At 37.6% G+C, this 20,851-nt stretch overlaps 1 protein-coding gene across 5 annotated transcripts in view; it reads right to left on the reverse strand.

The window, feature by feature from the left end:
* The window catches only part of COL24A1 (collagen type XXIV alpha 1 chain), a 151,487-nt gene that overhangs the window by 50,239 nt on the left and 80,397 nt on the right, over nucleotides 1–20,851 (reverse strand). For all 5 annotated transcript variants that reach the window (XM_072868270.1, XM_072868271.1, XM_072868272.1 and 2 more), the window contains 6 exons: nucleotides 19,707–19,760; nucleotides 18,580–18,624; nucleotides 6,152–6,205; nucleotides 4,191–4,244; nucleotides 3,109–3,162; nucleotides 2,291–2,344 (listed from right to left, as the gene is read on the reverse strand). In XM_072868270.1, coding sequence (XP_072724371.1) covers nucleotides 2,291–2,344; nucleotides 3,109–3,162; nucleotides 4,191–4,244; nucleotides 6,152–6,205; nucleotides 18,580–18,624; nucleotides 19,707–19,760 — 315 coding nt within the window. The remainder of the gene's footprint in view (nucleotides 1–2,290; nucleotides 2,345–3,108; nucleotides 3,163–4,190; nucleotides 4,245–6,151; nucleotides 6,206–18,579; nucleotides 18,625–19,706; nucleotides 19,761–20,851) is intronic.

The raw sequence follows: 20,851 nt of genomic DNA on the forward strand, positions 1-20,851 counted from the left end.
ATGTAGGAAGCATTTGCTATTTCTGCATGTAAAATTATCAAAGTAACACTGAATATTTCTTAGTGTATATGATTTTGTGGTTTTGGTTTTTTTTTTTACATACAATTCATTATTAAATTAAAATGTCTATTATTAAATTAGCAAATTAATTCCCCAGAAAGAAATTTTTACTAACATATCCTTTTAAAGAGGCTTTTAAAAAACACATTTATTGTAAGGGAAAAATGCAGACTATTTTCAGAAGACCCTACAGATTCTCTCTGATGATGGTGGGTATATCCTTTTCCATGAGCTACTGAGATAACTTCCTTAATCCTGAAAACCAAACTCAGACAAATCTCTTAATGATAGGTACTTCCAAAAAGCACAAGAAGTTTTAAGTGTATGTAGATATACGCTCAAATCTGCCTCATCCATTTAAGGAAACTGAAGTCTGGGATAAATTATACTCCATGTCTGAAACTAAACAAACAAACAAACAAACAAACCCCACAACCCACTTGGCATTGCCAACTGGAAACCTCTCTAATACAGGGTAACCCAGAACCACTATTGCAGGCTTTTAACAGAAATTATACATTTCATATGCTACATTTCACAAATTGTTCCTACAAACTGCATCATGAACAAAGAGGTAAACTAAAACAGATTTCTTCTGAAGGAAGAGGAAACCATACTAAAGAAGGAAGACTCATTTGAAACATGTGAAATTTCTCTTATGAATAATCCTGTAGTGTACTGCGAAGTTGGTAAGCATTGTATATTTCGAATACACAAAATATTCAAAATATTGTATATTTCAAAATATTGCATATTTCAAATAGAACAAATATTCAAAATATGGTTTCAAATATACGATATTAATATTCAAACATATAATATATTCAGATATCTTATTTTGAATATACTGAAAATATAACTCTTTACCCAATCTCTTATTTAATAGTTTAGCAATCATGAAAAAGTAATGTAGAAGAATATATAGTTAATAAATTTTGTATTACAAAGTTTGCTAACCACAATATTTTCTAACCTAAAATCTTATTTAAAAATGCAATGCGTGCTTCTTAAGTATCTATCTTTAACTGGAGTGAAACCTGCAGGTCTTACAACTTTTCAAATTTTACCATGTATTTTCTCAGAAAATGTACGTATCACAATAACAAAGGAGGATGAAGGAAGACTATAATTGTATTTTGCTGTAGCAACAAAAGTTTCTGCTTCCTGTGACAGAAAGAAACCAACAAAATTATCTCACTGACAAGGATTCAGGGACTTTATCAGGAATGAGTGGTAAGCACTGCCTGATGCTAACACCACCTGTGAAGAAACACTGGTCCAGCCACTGGTACGAGTTGTTCAAGTCTCATAGGAAGCCTGGATATGCTGTCAAACTTCTAGGTGAGGCTGATGTTAGAAGGGTGCATCTTATCTGCTATTCTCAACAAGCTCCATAAATCCAGTGAGAATACACTTGCTCATGCTGCAACCAAACCCACCTATACTGTGAACTGGAAGCGCTTCCTGCAGGCACCTTGAGCTCAAACTGCAAAAACATGACCAAAAAAACCCTCCAGACAGGAAGTGCAAGTGACTGGTGGGGTTTATGAAGGAAACTGTTTATGAAAACCATGTAGCCAACCATTCCGAGGTAACAAACTGCAATACTTTCACTGATGCTGATTTTATGCATTGTGATCAAATGCTCATACAAATTGATGTGGACAGACTCCCTCTTCACTTCGCTTTGGATTAGTGTTTTGTATACAGTGGAAAAATGGTTCCCATTTCCCTGATAAAAATGCATGAAATGGAAATGACAATCTAATCAGAGGTTTGAGATTCTAGCATACACTATCTTCTGACTTTGCTTCTTCCTCTCTCAGAACTATGTTTGGGTGATTTTGATGGTCTTTCCAAAGACATAAATGACATGCAGATAGAGAAAATAGTCCTTAAAACATTGAAACAGTCCCATGGTAGTTATAAATGCCAACATTTGCATATTTATGTATACAGAAAATAAGGCCAGTGGTCATTTTGGTTCTGGTCCTGCTCTCGGCTGAAATCAATGGCAAAACCCCATTTAACTGTAATGTGAGGAGAAATGAAGATTCATGTTGTTTCCTACATGGAAATACAAGTATTATTTGTCTGATTTCAGTACAAATGGCTTCAGTCCAGAGGACAGAGTTCAAAGGAAGCAACTGTACATGGGTTACACGTCAGATTCATATCAGCAACACACTACTCTCTGCTCTAAATAACATGAAACAGCAATATTACTTACTCTTCTTCCCTTAGGTCCCTGTGGCCCTGGTGGTCCTCTTGTCCCTGAAGGTCCCTATGTGTCAAATAAACTTATTATTCATTGTCTTCTATACACAGATTTCTGAAAATTACAAGGCTCATGCACATTGAGCAATAGTCTATACAACCAATACAAACCAATCACTTTCACTCATGGTTCAAATTCAATCAATTGTGTTAGTACAACTTATCTAGAAAAATCTAAATAAGAAATTCTATGTAACTTTATTCTGAATAAGAAATCATGATGTAACTGTTGGATAAGTTACTTCTGTCCAACATCCCAAAATTGCTAGCTAAAGGGTACTTGTATTTCAGCAACATTATGCTAAAAAACCCTAATAATTTGTGATAAAAGATTCAGTCTGTCTGTACTGAAGACCCACAGTAGCCAAATTATAATACAATTATACACAGCAAATTAGAATATAATTTATTTTTTATTAACAATGAAACTAAACACATAATGAATATATTTAAATTATATTAGGCACCAATGCATTACAAATAAAATTGTTGTGCAATTATAAACCATCCTTAAAAAATTCTACTCCCCTACTTGTCTCAACAAAGTGATTTTTGAATGGATGAGTAAGTGATATAAATTAGTTTTCCTGTTTCTCATGGATCATCCTGGTAAAGAGCAGGTGAACAGACTGTATCTGGATGGGTAAATTTTCACGACAGTTTTATAGACTGCAGTACAAATTAGAAACCATTCTTAGCTTCAGCAGAGAAAAAAAGACAATTTGAAAATGGTACATTTTATGTCAAACTAAAGCACCACTCTATACCTACAGGCAATCCTTCTGGCCCCACAGGTCCAGGGCCTCCTGGAGGTCCTGGGTAGCCCTAGAATTGAAATAAATATAGAAAAGACAGAACAGTTATCAAAATTGTTATTATAACAACAATAATAAATCCACTTACTTACCTGAAAAATTTGAGCAAGTTAATAAAAATGTTTAACCTTGCAAAAATTATTTCCAAAATCTTGTTTAGAAAACAGATATTTGTTTGGATATATCACAGTAATCATTAAAGCAACCTAAGAAGTTTTCCTGCACGCAGGCACTAGCTGACAGGGATTTACTGAAATAAAAGCTGCTGAGTTCCAAATGAATTTCAAAATTCTCACATCAAGGCTGTGACAGTGGGAACAGAAAGTGGACACATCCTGGTGTGGGCAGGACTGGCCAAGACAAAATGTGTTCTCTATACATTCTGGAGCCATCATAGTGCTCGCTAGCAAACACACAATCAAACCCTAACCACTTCTCCTCGAGAACTTCAACATGAATGGGGCAATAGGCGCATGTGTATAGCTTTTTAATTCTGTGCCCCAACACCCTACTTAACATGACAGTGGCCTCTAGACTGTCTAATGCTGCATGAAATGTTGCATCCTGATTTAGGACAAGTGGTGTTGTCAGGAAGCCAGTCCTCCCAGCAGAGTGGTACCCAGGGGCTGTCTGAGTACTGCTGTGCAGTAGAATTAGAGGTGATGCTGGTTACCACTCTGTGTATTAGAATTAACCTGTGTTAAGCCAGTCTACACAGGAGATCGTTCATTTACTTTCCCTCCTTTATTTATCTCTCCTTTCAATTCATTGTGTTTAATTTTTTATGTAAGTCTGCTTAGAGCCATTTTTCAAAAATGCAGTTGCTCCATTGCATCATTCAGCAGATCACTTTGCAATGTCACTTCCACAGAGGGGATAAAGCTGCTAAACAAAACTTCACAGGAACAATGCATCATAAATACTACTCTTTTCCATAAAGCTTGCACAGTCAGAATAGTAAGAATTTATTACTGTTTTGGAACATAAAGTGCCTTTGTAAGTAAAACAATTATGGATTCTACGTTATTTGTAACTTACTGTGACACCTTTCTCTCCAGGAGGACCTACTGGTCCTGGACTGCCTCGCTCTCCCTTTAACAAAAAATTAAAAAGAAAATAACAGTGAGCGCTCTTTCCCTGACTCATTCCATGTCCATTGAGCCAGGCATATCTGGCCAACAAGGCTAACCTGCAATAACAATACCACAGCAATCGAAGAGGTCTTGCATGAGGGTTGTAGCCCATAGTCTACAAGAGACTTGGTTGCTAAAGGGGACAACTTTTTGCAGTGCATAACACCATTGGTTCAGGGATTGTCCTTCAGAAACAGTACAGAGGCCTTTTTTCACTTTTGTTGAATTTCTGCACTCCTTCCTCCTCATTTTTGAGCCCACTCATTTTTGAAAAGATGATAAAACTGAATTTCTCCGTCTCCCCTTTTCCTAGAAGACTGAAGAAGAGATTTGGTACATCAGTCTCTGTGAACTGCAGCTAGCAGATCCCTTTTCTCTCTGATGGGTGCATCACATCTATAGTTATGTTCTTCTTTAATCCATAAAATTCACCACAACAAACAAGTAAAAAAGGAAATGTTGTCCTCCTCTCCCTCATTTCTTCAGTATGTGTTAGGAAAGCACACATCTAAAAGCAAGACCAGCCCTCAGCAGCTGCAGAAGCAATTGGAGTAGAGAAGTAGGAAGGGTCTCTTTCTTGTCTTACATACTTTCTCACCTCTTATTCGTATAAAATCCAGCCCAAACATCAGGGTTGGCTGTAGATTATCCCCATACAAATATTACACCTTTATTGCAAACAGTATACACAACATAGTGATAATCCTATATTTTATGTTGCACACTGTTAAAGACACATTTCTTTAAAATAATTACGTTGGAAGTATGTTTGTCATTTAACTCCACATAGCATGTTTACATTGTACTGTTTAATCCATAAAAGAGGAAGACAATAAATTCTACAGAAACAGCATAGCAATGACAACAATTATTGTACCACGAAGAAGCTTGCTTCCATTTGCTGATAGATTAATTAGTCTTTTACTGCCTTTTCCCTCCTAGCTAAACCAGCGGCAGTATCGCAAGGTAATCTTTGTTGGGCCAAGTGTAATTATAAAGAACAAGAATCCTTTGACACTGAATTGTAAGATGATATTACAATTAAAACCATATGAGGCATCTAAATTCTAGTTTTAACGAGCAATGCTTTCCACTGATGTATTTCCTTTCATAGATTATATAAATTATAATCAGATTTTCATGGAAGTTCTAATACATTATTAAGACTTTCTCAAGAAAATATCTAAATAGCAGCTACCAGGCTAGGTGAAATAATTCAGCCCTGCAGGGAAGAAATACAAATGGTGCTGGATCATTCTGACAAACAATTATGTTTTTATTATAATTGAAGCTGACATACAGTCCAGTAATAGTTTCCTGTTTTTCAGCTTTAAAATACTTCACCTAAATAAAACCATGTCAAATATGCTTAAGCTATTTATACTGTTCTAGTCACATTAAGTCTGCCAAACTTTGCTTTCATAGAAACAACTGTTACTACACAGCAGACAAAACTAACAGTGTTGTTGTCTTTACTCAGTTAATGCATACAGCCAAATTTTACCTTTCTACTTTTGTCTTCATTACGTAGCAGTGCAAAACCAGTGACTACTGTATAAAACAAGTATAATTTATGCCAGTTTCTCTGCATCAATAGCAGTGGATAGTAAAGTAAGTGCCATAATATGAACAAGATATCAAATCTATCAGTTCTAAATTCGTTGCCAAGTAAAATCAAGGATACCAGATGCATACCCTCAAATAACAGCATTTGGGTTACCATTTATTACATCCCTGTGCTCTGAAATAGCGACACGAATATTAGCTTTGTCAGTGGTCAGTAAACAATCTCTGACCAATATTTTATCACCCCAATGGTTTTCCAAGCTGATTTTTGCTGCTGAGTAGTCAGATACATTATTATACCTTTTCGCCAAGGCTTCCAGATGACCCAGTTTCTCCAGGTAAGCCAGCTGATCCCTGTAGAAAAAGTAAACAGGCTTTTATTAGTACAATGTCCATACCAGTTCATGGTTGGCAGCTCCCCAGTAACCCAGCAGCAGAGCACGGCACATTTCTTCATCCTGGAGAACCACTGGTCTATTTGTTTAAGTGCTCCTGTGGGGAAGTGACGACTGCACTAGCTAACGTGGCTTACAATCCATGCAGGAGGATCACTGCATCTAGAGACACCAACAGTAAATGGCTACTGCTCAAAAAGAAATTACATTAATTTAATCATCATACTGTGCAACCACCTAAGGTCTGCCACTGAGCTCAGTCTTGCAGTGCTAGAAGCCTTACAAACACACAATTAAAGGTGATAATTGCTCTGCTAGCGCTTCAGTCTGGCCACAAATTTCAAGGGGAATAAATTCAGTGGAACAAAGTAAAAGCCAGTCAAAACAAAAATGATATTGGATCAGGTGTTGTCAGAATTTTCCCTTTAAGTGTTGTAACCCCAAATGCCTTTGAAGTCAGGGGATCAGAGCCTTTCAGTCCTTTTAAAAATGAAATAACTCACTCTTGAGGCTCTCCCACAAATTTCCACTGGATAGAACAAGTATCACCATATGGAATAGGAAATACAAGAGGAAATACTTTTAAAAAGCTTATTCCCAAGTGCTTGTGATATCCCCTTTATTATTGAACAAAAAGAAAAAAAAATAATTATAGTGCAAGGCCCCAGCTGAGAAAAGTACAAAACACTGAACCTGAAGAAAAAACAATAGGTGCCCAGAGTACATTGCATGACTGCTCATGAACGATGGCAGAAACGTGGAAGCTCCTAGTGACGTAATACACAACTTTACCAGGTCTGTAACACTTTAAAAAGCAAAAATTCTTTGCACTTTAAAAAGTGCAAATAAAATGGCAATTCACACATGGGCATTACTATCACTACACGTGTAGGAATGTACTAGCTTAAGTAGCACTACATTGGCACTTAAGTGACATTTTTTTTTTTTTAAAAGCGTTACTTCTGAGCTCACTAGACGACTCACATTCTTTTCAAGCGCCTAGTAGTAGTTTATTCCATAGAAATAATGTCATAGCAGAAAGACAACATTCCAGTCTGAGATCTCTGCCTTTGAAGAAAAAAACCCCACAACTTTTTTTTTAGCTTTTACCTGTATAATTTCAATTTCAATCTCAAGTACTTTAACATAACAGATGCAAAGTAACTAAGGCTTTATGATGGCTTCTTATTTTCTTGGACTGCTAGCTCCTCTAGAAATCTCATAGTTTAAATATATTGCAATAAGTCATTGATACAGCTGCCTTTGAGGCTGACAATACTGGCACAGACTACTTTTTGGAAGGGGCTAAAAAGATAAACAGCCATCTCTATGGCTGCTGGACTGATGTATTATGTGTGAGAACTTGTGTATTATATGTCAGAACTGAGACGTCTCTTGGCAGCAGCCAAAGATTTGTCCTGGTGATACTGGCGTTAAGGTGATGTCCAAACGTCACTGGCGGGAATGAGGGACTTCCGTGACGAACTCTGAGAACGAGAGCTACCACTGCTACCAGTCATGGCCAACAGTGGGCCTCAGCACCAGGCAGAAATCTGAGACAAAGAATTACCCTGCACTCTTGCTCATCAAGATAAGGGGTGTGAAGATACAGTTTCAAAAAGCTAAAGACTAATCACCTTGATTCTCCTATTCCAGAAAGAACAGAAGACATAATCAGAGCCAAGATGTAACTCAGACCTATTCTCCTTCCACAGACACTCCTGATCTCCCAGCCAATGCCACACTGTTTACAGGACTGAAGACACTGATTAGAAAGATGGGTAGCTGTGCCTTGCACCAGCAGTGAAGCATTTACTATACAGCCCCAATCAAGTCCCCTGATCAAGTCCTCTTTTCAATTCAGAAGTATTGTCTTTCTGACTAAGTTGCTCTGGTCTGAAAGAGAAGGAACGATTAGGAAGCAGTGATTGTCAATGTGCTGTTGTATTACCCAGCACATTAGGTCTAGCCTGCAACACCTTCCAGAGCGAGGACAAAAGTTGGCTATTAAGTAGAAAGTTTCCTAGACACTGGCTGTTCCTCAGAAGAAAGTAGTTAAGTAAAAAAAATTTACAGTAAAAATGCTAAAATAAGAAAGAGGATTTTTGTTGATATAAGAGACAGAAAAAAACCTCTGCATGAGTGGAAGTGGACATGTATGGAAAGCAAAACAATAGTCCAGATGACAAGAACTGAAGCCAGTGAAATAGTAAAGGCTATAGGACTTCAAGCAGAATGAAGGGGAAAGAAGTTCATGACAGGTTAAGTAAATCCTCTTTCACTCCTCCATCCAAAACAGAGTGCAAGTGTTGAGACTGAGATAAAGATAGGGCAGGTACATGCAGAGGCAAGAGAGGGGGAAAAAAGCTTACTTAAGAATATAATTTTGGTCTTTAAAACAATTAGTAGCATACAGTGAAGAGAAAGTGTAATCAGAGAGCAAAAACATCTTGTTCCATCAATACATTAGCCATAAAGTGCTGTTTTCCCTATGGACTTTTTTAAAGATCACATGGCTCCTTAAATCCCAGATTTAGACTGGTTTATTATAGACACCAGCCACTAGGGCTGAATTGAGGTTTTGACTCTCTCTCCTTCTTACATAAGAGGATGAATACAGTCCAAAGCAGGTTTGTTGAGTCAGTGTCTTCCAGCATCTCTTCAATGCTTTGTGGAGCAGTGGTGGATTCCAAAAATCAAATGGAATGTATTAGGCAACAGAAAAGTAAAGCAAAAAACCCTGAAATGTTTTTAAAAAATCATCATGGTTTTAAACCTTATTAAAAAAGTAGTCATAAACTTTCATTTACAAGGACTTGTGTAAAAGTCTCCAGTGACAATAACAGCATTTTAGAAACCTTGACAGGAGCATTTTTGTGGAAAATTAATCAGAGACCAGATCTCACAACTAACACATGCCTGAGAAAGACAAAAACATCTTGCCAGGGCATATGCTCTGTGTTAGAAACTGGACTGTAGTTGAATAATTGAAAACACATTGTATACTTAATGCAAACCCAAGTATGGAGTAATCCATTGAAAAGCTTGGTAGTGAGAAATGAATATTCAGCTGGTTCCAAACATTCCTGTGGAAGCAGTTACCTGTCAGGTTGTACACTAACACGTTCTTCTCTGTTAACTGAAAATTTTTCAATCCAATGTTATTTAGAATTCAGCATTTTCAAACATTTTTATGCAATATCATGTAATGATGACACAAGTAATTATCTTGCCACATTAACATTTTTCTATGAACTTTTTTTTGGTAATTCCAATTAATTTTCATTAAAATTTTCCTGAATCTGTGCTGAATCACTTCACTCCAGATCCAGCATTCAGCAATTTCATAATCTCTGCCTGCTCATTAAGATTCCCACTTAAACATTTCTTTAAGACCCCATCAGCTTCATACTTTGTGATGGACTTTATACATTTTGGCACAGTACTCGAAAAAATCAAAATGAGCTAACATTTAGGTTTGATTTTAACAGATCAAAATTTACTTGAGGATCCTTGAATATTCAAGCCAACTACCTATGTTAAAAAGATAACCAAGGGTGAGGGACAGGAGAAGGAAGGAAGGTTGCTCTAACAATCAGCTTCTACCCATCTGACAGATAGAAAAATGCCTCTATAACCCATAATATTATAAAAGTGAAGTTCTAAGAAATAAATATGAATCTAAGCTCAGTTTTGCTAGCCAGACATAATGGTACTTACAAATATTTTTTAAACCAATCCATCCGGACCCTGGTATCATAGGCACTAATACTGGATCTGTGCATACGTGCTTCTAACAGATGTGACCCACGTTAGGCTTGGACAAAAATTAGGAAGAAAGCATGATGCAGAGTTTACACTGGCTGCTATTTGGGCTTCACATCATCTGCAGTAGAACGAAAGGTAGCTGATCTGTGAGAAAGGAGGTGTCATGGATGGTTGATACCTGCTCTGGAATAAAAAACCCTGCTAGTCACAGATTTCTGGGTGAATTTGTATCAGATCAGTGCTTTTGTGTGACTATTTTTGATGTGACCAAAAATAGTATATTGCTGAACCACAGACAGGCTTTTGAAACCAAAGACTTTCAACAGAGCATTTGTGTAGAACAATTGCTTACTATTGTACTGGTATTAGGTATGAACTGAATGGAGCAGCTGTTGGTATCCTGCACTTAGAGATAAGAGCAACCTGAAGTTTTAAAGAAAGCCCTGTCTCTAGACCACTGGGAAACAGGATCAATTTTGGAGGATGCATTTTCTCAGAGAAAGGAGAAGCTCTAGTAATTTGAGTTTTTTGAAAAGCTAAATAAAGAATACGAAGTAAACTGATGCAAGTTTACTTACTGTTTACTGCCAGTTCAATTAATGAATTAGTTACTTTTGAATCCCTTCGTGACTAATACTACATTTGCCCTCTAATGGCACTTTAGTTTGAATTATCAAAATGCAAGACTAGACTAGAAAATGGCCCCATGTCAGACCTTGGCATCTGAGGAGCTCTGGGCTGACAGCTGTGCAAACTGCTGTATGTATACCACAAAGCGATCTTGGCTTTTGGTTGTGTGGTCCTTTTCTATTATTCAAGCTGGTAGTTCTACCTCTAAACTTCAGAAACTATTTCCTACCTTATAACCACAGTACTGAAAATGTTATGAAGTGACCATAAGATCTGTATCTGCTTTACCCAGGATTACATTGGGAAGCACGATATTTGAAAGGCAGATGCTATTTTCTTCTTTTTGACATAAAGATCTGGCCATTTGACACCGAGATCATTGGCATTTTCTGTCTGTTGAGAAAATTACTTGGTAGTCAACCAGAGGTGATAATCTAAGTGAAAGTCTATGCTTTGTCACTGCCAGTAGAGGAAGTGAGTGAAAGAAGAGATGCAGCATATTTGTACCTCACAGCTGATGTTTCACTCAATTTTTTAAAGGACTCAAAACTGCAACTACCTAAATATTTGAAAGGCAAAATGTACTGGCACCATTGCTTAACCTACAGCAGTTTTAAGAAAGAAATAAATGAGTTAAATTTTCCTTCCAGTAACACCAGTGTAAGGTAGGGTAATTCTGTTTGATAGCACTGTACCGAGAAACACTTGCGTTTAAAGGAAGCTAGCTTATGAAGTGGCAGCAGGATGTGCCCACTGCCAAAACCTTGGAAGCCAAACTGCAGATGCCATGTGCAGATACTATTCCTCTATATTTTTCCTCCCAAACCACTAGAGTACATGAAATACATCAGTTAAATTCAGACAGACAGTAAATGGGACAAACAATGAAAAGACTAGATGTGTGCCAATACTTACACCTTTATTGAATAAGTTTAATGCATGCTGGACAAACTTATCCTTATTCCTAAATGAGCCTTAAACATTTTTCTCCTATTTTAGTGCTGCAAAATCACTTGGGCATGCAAATAAGTATGGATATAAAGCTATAGATCAGGTGGTGGGAAAACAACAACACAGCTGCAAAATAACTACCACACAGGTAGCATCTGACTCCCTGGAAAGGCTAAATTCCTCTCTTGGTCAGGGAAAGAGCAGAGGACTGGTACGCTTTTCTGATGTTCTAGTAGATCTGCAAGGGTTCCATTTGTATGTGAATCTTTTAAATGACCGTGAGAAAAAGGCAGCCTGAGGTCAGTGCTGTAGTGGCAGTCAGGACATGGTCCACTCGATGGGAAGGATACTGGATTTTACACAGTCTACTTGCCGTAAGCAGCTTGGAGATGACATGAATTGAATTGGGTGACACAAACCCCATCCAAATCTGAAGTATTTTCACTTTTCAAGTGACAATCAGAATAGTGACATTTATAGAAATTCTTGGTTTTGATTGTCAAGTTCACACTGGTAGCTTTTTGTAATCTGTGCAAAGGAAAAAAAAATACTCTTCTGAAGGTAGATATTACTCCAGAGAGTCATATCTTGGCTAAACTGAATTGGGATAAAAGTTATTTACATTTATCCATCTAACTAGTGGCTTTTTTTCCTTGAGTAACAAATCTCACATGGAACAGATTATCCTTCTCTTTGACTGTTCTCAATGGTATAGGGAGTGTTGACTGACTTAAGGTGTGAGTCCTAACTTGCAAAACCATAAAGGGTGTGGGGCTGTGGGTATTATGCAGGGTAGCATGGCAGCTGAAACTAGCTGATGAAGAGCACTACTAGCAAAAAGTCCTTCAAGAAAAATGAGCAGCAGCTTGAAAAAGCTAACCTCCAGATGTTGTAACCCGTTTCCCCACTCTTGAGAGAAAGACCTAGCAGCAATGATGGTATATCAGTTCATCTAGGGTAAAAACAAGAAGCACAACATAGACACAGAAGTATCATTATTAACATTCACCATAAGATCTTTGTAGAATTTACATTAATCTGTATCCAATAGGTTTCTGAAAGCAGCTGAACTAGTTCCTTCTTCTGAAGCCCTTAGCAATGCCCCATGCATTCACCAGTCTTTGAAAAAAAGGTTTTCCACAATTGACTTTTCTTTGGCTTATGGCTTACAATTCTTGTTTGCGTATCCCCAAAGCCCAGACTTTTCATAATAGTTCAAAGAACTCCTTCTATTGAGCATCCTGAAAACATCAGTTAAAGCCTATTTAATCTTTTCTTCAAGCAAAAGGAACTGCAGTTTCCATTCTCCATGAATTAAGCATCCCTGGTGCCTAATCCAGCTAAATTTTACCTCTGCAGGAGATGTGGTAATTGCTTTATGGGAATTCTTCTCAAAAGCAACTTAACTCCTAGGCACATGGCCTGACTGCAGCCTTTTCTTGCCTTCCCACAGGCTCTTACAGGCTGATCATTTTCTGCCACTGACAGCCTAAATATCAGTTTTCTTTTCTTTGATAGACTGTAACTTTCTATTCTTTTTAGCTTTCTTTTGGGGGGGGGAAGCACTTTTCATTTCAGTTTTTGAAATGAAGCTTTTGAAACTTCTGCTGTTTCAAAACTTGCTGACATGTAACTTTTCCAGGTCTTTGAAGATTATTTTTCCAGGATTTGTGTTCATGAACTCTGCTTATTTTAGTTTGTCCTTTTGACACCAGTTGTACATGCTACAGCTGACAGTTGTACCCTTGCACTCTGTCTCAATATGTGTATAAATGTCAGTGATTTCTAATTCAGAAGTGTATGGGCCAAGGGCTGAATTTCTGTAATGGAGCTGGCAAGGAGAAACTAGAATTACCTTGCACTTAGTTACTCAGTGTGACCCAGTCTGGGTAAACACTAGCATTACCAAACACTAGCACAATCCTGACAGGCAACTGTTTTAAGTTCAGATGAATTCAATTTTGTGCCATAGAAGTTGAGCAATGAATCATTTTCTTAAATCATCCCTGACACTTTGAGATAGACAGGTCTATCTCATTTTTATGGGATATTTGAAGTTGGTTTCAAATATTTGCTATCCATCACTGGATAGCATCTGATCTAAGCATACAAAATCCAGTTGCACATATCAGCAAAGTGAGATTTTCCTCCTCCCAGTTGTAATGGCAATTTTGTGGTTGTTTCCTTTGGCATGAATTCCAAAAGATTTTGTCTCATCAGCAGTGTAAATTTGCTCTGCCTCTTGTCCCTTACTTCTCACTATCTTAACCAATACCTCTTCAAATGGACCTGATGGTCCTGCAGTTAACTGAGTATCTTGCAGCAAAGGACAACTGCTGGGTCCTATCACAGCGTTGGGCTCTGCTTAGCCAAACAGCACCACCTGAACCTGCCCACCTTCCCCTTTAAACAGGGCGTATATGGTAGCCAGAGAAACTATTTTTGTTGTAGGACTCGGTTAAGGAATAGTGCCTGAAGTTTGCTCTTAGGCACATTCCTGATCTAGTATTAAAATGTGTGTCATTTTGAGCTTATGAGCACAGTGAATATTTTATAAATTTAGTCTACTCAGTTTCCACACTGGACAAACATCCAGAAATACTTTGGCAGAAATGTGCTCTAAAGAGTCAGCAGCTTCATGTGACCTAAGAAATGTTGGACAATATGGCTTCTAGCCTATTGACAAAGCTGTATTTCAGCACATTTCCCATCTTACTAGACTGAATAACCAAGCATTATGGTCCAATCTCCTGCTGTTGAAACTTCCCTGCTTGTGTACAGTTGCCATCTGTATTTTTCTAAGCAGATATTAAGCAGTACTTGACCTGGAAGAGCAATAACTATTTTGGCACCTCAGGCAGCAGTGACAGATGTATTAGTCAAAGACAGAAGACGGATGATACCAGGAAAAGTAAAAAAATGGAAAGAAACAGAAGAAAAATATTGGTGCAACCCTTTGGTATCAATAGCAGATGTGCACATGTGCTTCATGTCATAATTTGCTATGAAATCAACATTTACAGGATTTATTATTGTAAAATTGCTCCTTTTGACAGCTTATTCAGGAAATGCACTAGTTTTCTTTTGGAGAACTGGACTACTGTGATGGATTCCTCATTGCTAAAAAACCAGTATCGTGTATTTTAACTGTGGGCTTAAAAGCATACATCATATTCTGTAATTTGAAGAACTTAGTCAATAAAGATCATTAATAAACAACAAACAATAGATAAGCCAAAGCAGGGGGTGGTGCAGAAGGAAGAAGCCATACACACAGAATTTTATTAGACATTGCACTTCCTATCAACTTTTTTGTAACTTCTTTTTCCCTTTGTCTTTACTATTAAATAAATTGTACAGTAATTGCACATTGTTTAGTGCTATTTGTACAAATCCTCTTTGTATTTGGTGTCACCAAGCATCTGGTAACACAAACTTCACAAGGCATCAATAAGGACAGATGCCTTGCTCCACACCGTCTTTTGGGCTCCATCTCAAAATCTGTTACAGCAGCTAGTTGCATTTTGTACTTTGCTCTTGTACTTTGTCTTTTGTTTTTCAATTTTTTTTTTTTGTGTGCATGTTTGATTCCAGAGATGTCCTGGAGTCATCATGTATGCCACCAGAGCCAATACTGAATAGCAGGGAGTGAATTTATCTGTGAATTAAGAAGTTTGGATTCTCTCTGCACACCAAGGAAAAGAAAAATGACTTGTTACAAACAGAAGCTGGTGAGAAGCTGGAAGTAAAAACTGCAGCCAAAGTGTACAGAAGTAAATATTTTGCATCAGGACACACATCTGGAAAACCATTTTCTGCATACGAGGAAAAACCATCCTCTTCCTGCTAGTACTTTTCAATTTACTTTGGAAGAGCTTAACTGTTACAGATTACAGTGGTGAATAAAGTGAAGGGAAGGGATTTTGAAAGGTCTTCCTGTGAGTTCTGCTGAGTGTGTTTGAAAGGCTGTCTCTTGCTCTTGGTGTTTTACCATTGGCCTTAACCACAAGATAATATATATTATCCCCCTAAAGACCATGTAGCGGGCGTTAGTCCTCTGCTGCCAGATAATACAAAGGTAATGTAATAGGATCAAGGGCCTATGAAGCTCATTTGATTAAAATGCCTGTAAATAAACCAGAAGGCATTCTACAATCCACAAGTAAAAATAAAGAGTATTTCTCAATAGTTTATGAACCACTTCAGTTCTCAGGTATCTCATGTCATCCTGTATCATATGCAAATTCTCCAAACAGCAAGTGTGGGAAGTGGTAATTAATGATGGGCCATAATTATCTTTCTTTATACCACTGTAACAGGGCTGCAACATCCCCTCTTTTGGCACAAAGAATATTTTTATTATTTTATTCTTGCAGCTTGTCCCTGACTACAGTTAGGTAGTTAGTATGATTATTTTATTAATAATCATTGCAACATATAATCATTGATTATAGATTTGAGCTAGTGAATATCGCATTTGATTAGAATGGAGCTCATTTAGTGGTGAATGCTATCATGTTCGTACAAAATATCTGAGTTGTAGAAAATGTGTGCACTGAATTCAAGTTTGAGGAGCAAAACAAAGCCCATGACAAATCCAGAAACTTAAGGTTAAGTAACTAGCTTCTGTGACCATTTTATGCACTATTATTAATGTAGTGATTTAAGATTGAGCTTAGCTTTCTCTTTTGTTGAGGATTTTGGTGCATGTGGCACTGTACAACAGAGTAAATGCTATCAATTTTCCTTAACATGTTACAGACTGAAAAACAGAATTTATATGTAATAACAGCTTCATTTTGCACACTGTTGGGGAAAAAAAAAGAGCAAGTATAATGTCATCAGAGAAATGCTGGTTGTATGGACAGGAGATTATATTACTGTGTCCCCATAAGGGGTAATTTCTACATCTCTCCATAAAAGCAACATAGTGTTATGATGTCCTACCCATTCTCTACTGTGGCATCCTCCTTCCCCAGTACTCATCCATGTTTGCCCTAATCATTCAGTAATATAAAAAACTCCAGATTTTCCAAATGGTATCATAAGGAAAGTAAACTATTGCTTTACAGCTCTGATTACAACCTAACAAAATGAAGGTTTTGCTATGTATAAACTGCTGAACAAAGCTACAGATCAAGCTGCTGCTAAGCATAGTCACTATGTTTAGAGGTATGCTGGCTGACTTTTAAGTGGACCTTATGGCATTATAAAGCATTATCAGTTCCTGTCTAAGCAGATACTTTTAACGGACTGAGAGTCCAGCTTCTCAGTCCCCTTCCCTGGAGCACAGAGTCTTCAGAGTGCACAGAGGAACTGGACTTGACTTCCAAAAAGTTCTGAAAATTTCAGCAGTATCCAACCATTTGACGAGCTGTCTGGGGTATGTCTGCTTGGTATTTGCAGACAATGGGGAGCTCACTCTGACTGCTAAGTTGAACAGAGTTTATGTGAATAGTACAGAAATGACCCAAACCAGTGTACGTGTCCTGGTTTCAGCTGAGATAGAGTTAATTTTCTTTATAGTAGCTAGTATGGGGCTATGTTTTGGATTTGTGCTGAAAACAGTGTTGGTAACACACTGATGTTTTAGTTGTTGCTGCACTAGTCAAGGACTTTTCAGCTTCCCATGCTCTGCCAGGTGCAGAAGAAGCTGGGAGGGGACACAGCCAGGATAGTTGATCCAAACTGACCAAAGGGCTATTCCATACCACATGGCGTCATGCTCAGTATATAAAGCTGGCGAAGAAGAAGATGATTCTTCTGATTCTCTCCCCCATCCCACTGGGGAGGAGTGAGTGAGCGGCTGCGTGGTGCTTAGTTGCCGGCTGCGGTTAAACCACGACAGTACAGTATCTCTCCTTGGCATACATTAACTCAAGAAACAAAACTGATTTGGTCATGTTCTATACAACATCTGGGTAGCTCAAGCATGGGTCAACAAGCTCACACCTGCTCGTAATTTCCAGACAAATGTTAAAAATACAAAAGGGCAAGGGATGAAATTAAGCAGAGAGAATTGCAAGGCAGTATGTTTAAGTGATAATTATCAACTAAAAAAGCACCTGGAAGAACTGGGAAAGATAATGACTTTAAAAAAGAAGGATTGGAGACTGTGGATCAGAAACCAAGTAACTACAAGCTATTGCAAAAATGGGGATGTGTATGCAAGAATATGGCTTGTAAGAAGCAATTTTTCCTTTCTCTCAGCAGTCTGAACAGTTTGGGCAGTAAGATGGAGTCACAGATGTTTAGATGAATTGTAAACAGTCTACAGGAGAGTAAGAATGTGACTTAAATTATCTAGAAAACATGGAAGGCTAAGTGAATTGGGACTATTTAGCCTGAAAAGAAAGAATGAAGGAGGCACACAATAACAACCATCATTTGTAAAATGCTGTTTCCAGCAGAAGGGAGTCAGGTTACACAATTGGAAGAACTTTTTAAAAATAAAGACAGAGAAGTCTTGGGCTGCCTGCAGGTCATGGAGCCTTTGTTCTTGGAGCTTTTTAATAACTGGTTATCCAAATATTTGTTAGGCATGATATAAAGATAACCGATCCTGCCTAGGCAGTAGAGGATGGACTACATGTCACCTCAAGGTCACCTTGAGCTCTGTGATTTTATGGAGGACAGACAGAACAAGTCTGCAAAATACATCTCAGGCTAAACGTAGCCTCTCAAACTATGTCACTGGTAAAGGATCACTCATTCATTTACTCGAACGTGCTTTGGAAGATCCCTACAAGTACCTGTGATGTTCACTCAACCTATTAGGAAAAAAGCAGAATTAACTCTGGAAAATACTTAAAATGGGGAATTTCTTTAAATAGTATGATTCTGAAAGACCACAGTGGTATAGCCAACCTACTACAGCTTCAAAGAAAGGCAAACTTCATCAGAAACTTACTGCAACAAATTACTCATCCACTCTCAAATAAACATAGAATTAAAAATAAAACCAGAAAGAGAATTCAAGCTTACTGCTTCACCAGTTTTTCCAAGGTTTCCTTGGTCTCCTTGTTCTCCCTGTTAAATGTAGAAAACAGATGATGTAGTTCATCAGAAAAGTAATTTCTTTCATATGTGTATATTAAAGTCCTCTATTTTCCTAGGAGCCTCTTTATTTTCTAAATTACATCTGCCAGTTAAAACTTTAAAAGCTAAGATAAAGCAGCCAGCAAAAATTTAATTTTGTCAGTGGCTAATTTTGATTTTGTAAAAAGATGTAAGCACTGTCCTAATGTATTTAGGACTTGCCCACAAAAATTAAAACTATGTATTAAGTGGTTCACTAAATACATTAAGTCAGCAAATAGTATAAATGAATAATTTAGTTTTTATCTACATCTTCCTTTCAGCAAATTACCTTCATTATTTCACAACTGCTTCAAAAGTAAATGTTACCTGTGCACACTATTGATAACTTTAATTTCCTTATGAAATATTAGGAAAATTGACATTTGAATGACATTTTAACAAACTTCTCCCCCCTCCCCCCAAAAGCTTGGAACTGGCATTAAGTATTAGGCTAATTAATTCTGTTCTCCTTAATAACACTGCAAGCCATGTTACGTAACTCCGGAATATTTTGCTATGTATTTTACAAGTGGAAGCTGGGTGTATACACATTATAAATTAACTGCCTACAACTATAATCTCAGTGCCCTGATAAACAGTGATTTGGGTACTGTTTAATCAGATTGCAACTCAGCACTGAAAAATTCTGCCGCCACAAGCTCCTCTTTCAAATTGCAGCACTTCATCGCATCCCCCCTCAAACCCCCAAAGTCCTGCCAGTGCAGGAACTGCCCTGGATCCCTTGTTGCCCGCAGGCCCAGCCACCCTCACATCCCCAGGCAGCTAGATCTCATTTTAGCAGGTGCTGTCTTTGCTCACATATCCCTGTCTCCTAGAGCTGCATAATTTCCTTCTTTTCCAAAATGGGATCTTGCAAGAAAGCAGAATCACCAGTATGATATACATTTATATTATATGGAGGCACGTGTACTCATATCCTTTCACTGGCATGCCACCGTATATAGCAGTGTATAATCGTACACAGTTGATACTCCAAACACATTTATTTCATACATAAAACCATCACTCACCTTTAAACCTTCCGGTCCAGGATCACCTACATAACCTTTCTGTCCTGGCTTTCCCTAAAATAATGATTAGAATAAAATATTGTAAATATTTAATTTTTAAAAGATAAATACAGAAATTGGTATGAAGTTATCAAAATATGTGCACTCAAAAATGTACAGTTTGGTAATATTTAATAGCAACATTTGAAGCTAGTGTATTTATAAATCCACATCTGAAAATACACTGTTGATTATTAAAGCAAATACTAGCACAGTAAGCAGAACCTGTATTAACTCTTATAGCAGTTAACACTGAGGAAAACCAGTCACAATCCAAGAATCAAACACATTTCAGTTTCACTTTAAAAAACATATTAAGGAGACAAAGAAAAGGCAAAGTCACGTTCTCTCCCAGCTAATTCCAGCAGAACAGGGACTCACACTAACAGAATTTGATGATTAGACTTCAGGGACTGGTGTCATAACTGTCCTTCCTCAACCAGACAAAATCAGCTCAAATATCCTCTCCTCTTTGTTAATCAAATTGATTATTTTAAGCCTCATCTCTCCCCACTAGCATTTTTCTGCTGATAGATCTTGTTCCTGTGATACTCAGTTAATAACATATTGCTACCTGGAAGAAATACAGCAACATCAATCAGAGCAGGAGGCCATGAAGTAACGAGATCTTTGAAGCATTTTATGAAATATGTGCCCCTCTCTGTTGTCACTCACACAGACCCACAAAGGTGTAAAAACCAGAATGCTTTTCTCCTGAACTTTCAATTAGATGTTTATAACTTAATTATGTCTCACTTCTAGGAGGTCATTTTCCCTCCAGGTATACTTTACTTCCTCTTCATGGCCTAACCATTTGGTTATCTGAGGCAAAGACCCTAGTCCAAAAGTAAAGGTCTGATGGGCTGGATCTGGCCCTTTAGCAAGTTGCTAATGAGATCACTGAAGCCTGACAACTAGAAAAAAGAAAATTAATTCAACATTTTAATGATTCAGTAACAAAAAGTTGCAGATTTCTGCTAAAAGGAAATTATCAGCTGCTGTTCCAGCAGACTGAATAATTGCAATGACAGGACTCTGTAATGAGAGCTTTCCTTTCCACATCGGCTGTTCTGAGACAAGAGCAACTAAAGCAATAGATAACAAAC

This window comes from Ciconia boyciana, chromosome 7, assembly GCF_034638445.1.
Source record: "Ciconia boyciana chromosome 7, ASM3463844v1, whole genome shotgun sequence".
In the NCBI taxonomy this organism is placed as follows: domain Eukaryota; kingdom Metazoa; phylum Chordata; class Aves; order Ciconiiformes; family Ciconiidae; genus Ciconia; species Ciconia boyciana.